This window comes from Microtus ochrogaster, unplaced genomic scaffold (genome assembly GCF_000317375.1).
Source record: "Microtus ochrogaster isolate Prairie Vole_2 unplaced genomic scaffold, MicOch1.0 UNK16, whole genome shotgun sequence".
NCBI lineage: Eukaryota > Metazoa > Chordata > Mammalia > Rodentia > Cricetidae > Microtus > Microtus ochrogaster.
Genome location: NW_004949114.1, coordinates 4,117,526 through 4,122,632, shown reverse-complemented (window position 1 = coordinate 4,122,632; position 5,107 = coordinate 4,117,526). Strand labels below are relative to the sequence as shown.

The 5,107-nt window shown below is 46.8% G+C and overlaps 1 protein-coding gene across 1 annotated transcript in view; it reads right to left on the bottom strand.

Annotated features, from left to right (window-relative positions):
* Nup210l (nucleoporin 210 like) overlaps positions 1 to 5,107 on the bottom strand; it is a 109,083-nt gene that overhangs the window by 41,672 nt on the left and 62,304 nt on the right. Inside the window, exons 22-24 of the mRNA XM_005367309.3 lie at positions 4,705 to 4,833; positions 3,429 to 3,556; positions 1,995 to 2,127 (exon numbers count right to left, since the gene is read on the bottom strand). Coding sequence (XP_005367366.1) covers positions 1,995 to 2,127; positions 3,429 to 3,556; positions 4,705 to 4,833 — 390 coding nt within the window. The remainder of the gene's footprint in view (positions 1 to 1,994; positions 2,128 to 3,428; positions 3,557 to 4,704; positions 4,834 to 5,107) is intronic.

Genomic DNA, 5,107 nt, shown 5'->3' with positions numbered 1-5,107 from the left:
TGTGTACTCAGGGGAGCTGGGAATGCTGTTACACACTTACACTGTGTACTCAGGGGAGCTGGGAATGCTGTTACACACTTACACTGTGTACTCAGAAGCCCAAGGCAGGAGAATCACTGAGCTTAGGAGTTTGATGCCAGGAGATAGACGGGAGGGAGAAACTGGGGAGATAGGTTAAGAGCACTGGCTACAGTTGTCATCAGAGAGGCTTCCTCTGGCAGTGGATGGGAGCAGATACAGAGACCCACAGCTAAACTCTATGCAGAGAAAGCCCAACCTGGAGATCTCCATTAGGTGCCCTCCTCATGGAGCTTGGGGAACTCCACAGGCAGGGGGAAGAAGACCTGTAGGAGCCAGAGGATAAATGACACCAGGAGAATAAACAGGGCGGGGCTCCTATGTGGGTCTGCGCGAGGTCCTCTGCATGTATGTTCTGGTTGTTTAGCTTGATCTTTTCTGAGACTCCTAACAGTGGGAGTGTGGAGGTGTCTCTAACTCTCCTGCCTACTCTCAAGACCCTTTTCCTCTTATTGGGCTGCCTTGTCCAGCCTTGATATGCGAGTCTGTGCCTAGTTTTATTGTATGTTGCTGTCATGTGAAGCTGACATCCCTGGAGGCCTGCTCTTTTCTGAAGGGAACAGAAAAAGAGTGGACCTGGGTGGGTGGGGCCTGGCAGGTGTGTGTGGGGAACTGCAGTCGGGGTGTATTATATAAGAGGAAATAAATTAAGAAAAAAGAGTATTGGCTGTTCTTCTAGAGGACCTGGCTTTGATTCCCAGCTCTCACGTGGTGGCTCACAACTGTGTGTGACTAGTCCCTGAGGATCTGACACCCTCTCGGGCCTACTTTCTCTGCTCTCTACATGGTACACAGACACACAGACATCCAGGCAAAACACTTACACACACAAAATTTTTAAAAAAGGAAAAAAAAAGTTGAGAGGAAGTGAAAAGAATTAAAAAAGGGAAGAAACCCTACTATTTTAATTTTGATTTATTTATTTATTTTTGAACTTTTGAGATAGGGTTTCTCTGTGTAACAGTACTGACTATTGTGGAACTTGCTCTGTAGACCAGGCTGGCCTTGAACTCACAGAGATCCGCCTGCTTCTGACTCCCAAGTGCTGGGATTAAAGGCGTGCGCCACCACCGCCCAGCTACTTTTAAAATTTTTTTTAAAGATTTATTTTATGTATATGGTACTCTTTCTGTATGAACGTCTGCAGGGTGGAGAGGGCACCAGATCTCATTACAGATGGTTGTGTAATGTGGCTTAACCACTGAGCCATCTCTCAGAAAATATACTTTTGCATGTTTGCTTATTAAAGCAGGGTCTAATTGTGAAGCTCTGGAGGGGCGTGGGTCCTAAACTCTCTAGACAGACCAGGCTGGTCTCAAACTTGCCACAGTTCTCCTGTCTCCGCCTATTGAGTTCTGATGTTACAAGAAGCACTACCATAAAGAAAAGCTTGATAATGGTAGAGTCCGAGACAGGTTTCTCTGTGAAACAGCTCTAACTGTCTTGGAACTAGCTCTGTAGCCAGGCTGGTCTCAAACTCACAGAGATTCGCCTTCCTCTGCCTCCTGAGTGCTGGGATTAAAGGCGTGTGCCACCACTGCCTGGCACAGATTTCTTATTCCATTTATTGATAAATTATTTTTAGTGATTTTTGAGACAAAGTCTCACTACGATTCTTTTGCTGTCTTGGAACCTGCTATGTAGTCCAGCCTGAAACTCATGGAGAACCACCTGCTTCTGCCTCCCCAGGGCTAGGACTAAAGGTGTGTGCTACCACACCTGACATTTCTAAATCTTTAACATTTTTTGTGCTTTCTAAATTTTCTACAAGAACTGGATCCCATATATTTATTTAATCCTGGGGGAAAGGAGACAGTTAATTGTAAACAGAAAAATCTCAAGAAAGCCTGCCATGTGTAAACAGAGGGACGGACGACGCTAAGTGAGGACCTGCACAGACAGCAGCGTCTACTCACCTCGATGTGCCGTGGTGTGGATGTGAACTTTCTTCCCATTCTGTCTGTGGCAGTGGCCACAAGTGTGGTTTGCCCAACGGTGACGGCCCGGAGCACGTAGTTCTCAGAGTACTCATCCTGATCCTCCATTAACCTGAAAAGGTCAGTGTGGGGTGAGGAAGACCGTGGCTCTGGTAGTGGTTTGGCTTGGTTTATTTTGTTTTCCTTTCCTTTTCTTTTCTTTTTTGAGACAGGCTTCGGAGTTCCGTGGCTTTGGAGCCTGTCCTGGAACTTGCTCTGTAGACCAGGCTGACCTCAAACTCACAGAGATCCGCCTGCCTCTGCCTCCTAAGTGCTGGGATTAAAGTGCACCACCACTGCCCAGCGGTTTATTTTGTTTTCCAAAACAGGGTCTCTCTCTCTATAGTCCTGGCTGTCCTGGAACTCTACATAGGGCGGACTGGCTTTGAATTCACAGAGATCTTCCTGCCTCTGCTTTTCCAATGCTGGGTTTAAGTCATGCACCACTAAGTCCTACTAAGATCTGGTTTTGAGAAAGACCAGTAATTCTTCTTTCTAAGATGCTCAATACATTCTAATTCTGGCTAGAGGGACCTTCTGGAAAATGCATCTCCAAAGTCAAGCCTAACCTTCCGCAATGACGGCTGTGCCAGGGGAGCAAAGACTTTTTTAAGGCTGAAAAGGAGTGAGTGCAATGAAAACAGAGGGGCAGAACTGGGAATACTAAATCTGTAGCACTTTTTCTTTGTATTTTAAGACAGAATCTCATATAACCTAGGCTGGCCTTGAACTCCCAATCCTGTCTTCCAAGTGCTGGATGACAGAAGTAAGCTATTGTGCCCAGGAAATCCTTGTATCTCTTCATTTTCAAAGAATACCAAGAGTGTTCGTTGGCCAACACAGTTTCGAAGGTCTTCCAGGCAGAAGCACTCCCAAAAGATAACATTCCAAGAGAGTTTCAGAAAAAAAAAAAAAGACCTATTTTAGTGCTCAAACAAGACAGTTAGGGTTCTTGACTTTTTAAATTTTAAATATTTAATTTTATAATTTTAGTTTATATGAGTTTGTGCCATGTCTGTGCACCCCTTGTGTGTCTGGTGCCCACGGAGGCCAGAAGGGAGCCCCTGGAACTGGAGTTATGTATGGTCGTGAGACACCATGTAGGGGCTGGGAATCAAACTCTTAACCACTGAGCCATCTCCCTAGCCCCTACTTTCATTTTTTTGAGAGTCCTATGGAGCATAGGCTGGCCTCGAACCTGTGGTCTTTGTGTCTCGGCCTCTGGAACGCTGGGCTTACAGGTACACAGCACAGCACCCAGCTTGAATGAATACAGACACAGACTGTGGGAAAGAGCACGGACTGAGTGAACTACCAAAGGACAGGAGGGAACAGGCCACCAGGGGGAGACTGTTGGTACTGAGCAGAACTTACCTCAGGGTGACAATGGCAGACGCCAGTTGAAGTCTGACATCCATGTTTCTGAAGTACTTGTTCCGAAAAGGGTGTTTGGAAGAGCCAAGAACCCTCACAACCACTAACACGGTTTTGCCGATCTCAACCTAGCAGTTGAAAAAGGTAGCATGTAGCATATACACTCCACTGAGTAAGGATGGGGACATTTCTGAGGGGACAGACATTTCTGTGCATCCAGATGCTCCTGGTAGGCCTCTGAGCAATGATCTTGAAGCTGTATGTGATATTTGTAGCCCCCCCCCATTCATTCCTTTCTTTATATGTTTATTTTTGTGTGCACACTTGTATATACCACAGTGTGCCAGGGAGGTCAGAACAGGACTTGCCGGAGTTAGCCCTCTTCTCCCACCACGTGGGTCCTAGGGGAGTCAGGTTCTCAGACTGCAGCAGGCACCTTCACCCAGGGAGCCATCTACTCGGCCCTCTCCACCCCAGCCTCTCCTCTTCTCCCCTCCCCACTATGTGGCGCAGGCTGGCCTGAAGCTCATGAGGTAGAACAGGTCGGCTTCACACTCACAGAGATCTGCCTGATTCTGCCTCCTGGGTTCTGGGCAGTGGTGGCGCACACCTTTAATCCCAGCACTCGGATCTCGGTGAGTTCGAGGCCAGCCTGATCTACAAGAGCTAGTTCCAGAACAGGAACCAAAAAGCTACAGAGAAACCTGTCTCAAATATCATAAATAAATAAATAAATAAATAAATAAATAAATAAATAAATAAATAAATAAATAAATAAATTAAGTCAGCCAGGTGGTGATGGCACATACTGTTTTTTTAAGATTTATTTATTTATTATGTATACAGTGTTCTGCCTGCATGTATGCTGCTGGCCAGAAGAGGGCGCCAGATCTCATTATAGATGGTTGTGAGCCACCATGTGGTTGCTGGGAATTGAACTCAGGACCTCTGGAAGAGCAGCCAGTGCTCTTAACCTCTGAGCCATCTCTCTAGTCTGATGGTGCACATTTTGTTTTGTTTTGTTTTGTTTTGTTTTGTTTTGTTTTGTTTTGTTTTGTTTTTGGAGACAGGGTTACTCTGTGTAGTCCTGACTGTCCTGGAACTCACTCCTGAGACCAGGCTGACTTTGAACTCACAGAGATCCTCCTGGCTCTGTACTGGATTAAAGGTGTTGCATTAGTCGAAGGCATGCAGGAGCTGAGTGGAGGAGATACTCGTAAATGTGCTGGGGGAGTGAATCAGGCCTGTGCCACTCCTGACATGAAACAGTGCTCACCTTGTCAATCAGATCCAGCTCCACCTCCTGTATGTCTGACACCCTGAGCCGGGCAGTTGCTGGACCCAAGAAAGCTAAGCACGGGTCGTACACTTCCAAGGTTAGAAATCCAGGATGGACTGGAACCACCTAGAAGGAAGTAGATGGTGTTTAGTGCGAGTCAGAACCACAGACCTGTATTAGCAGACTCTAACACACACCCCGGGCTCCCTAGTCACCAGCAGGGAAAGCTTTCATGAAGAAAACACATATGTATGGGCTATGACTGCAGGTGGAGGTGGCGGTGAAAATGGATGACACTTGGCTTCTGTCTTTGTACCAAAGCTACTTACTGTGCAGCAGCGGCCGTGGTCACCCTGTGTCTGCTGTCAGCGGCCGTGGTCACCCTGTGTCTGCTGTCAGC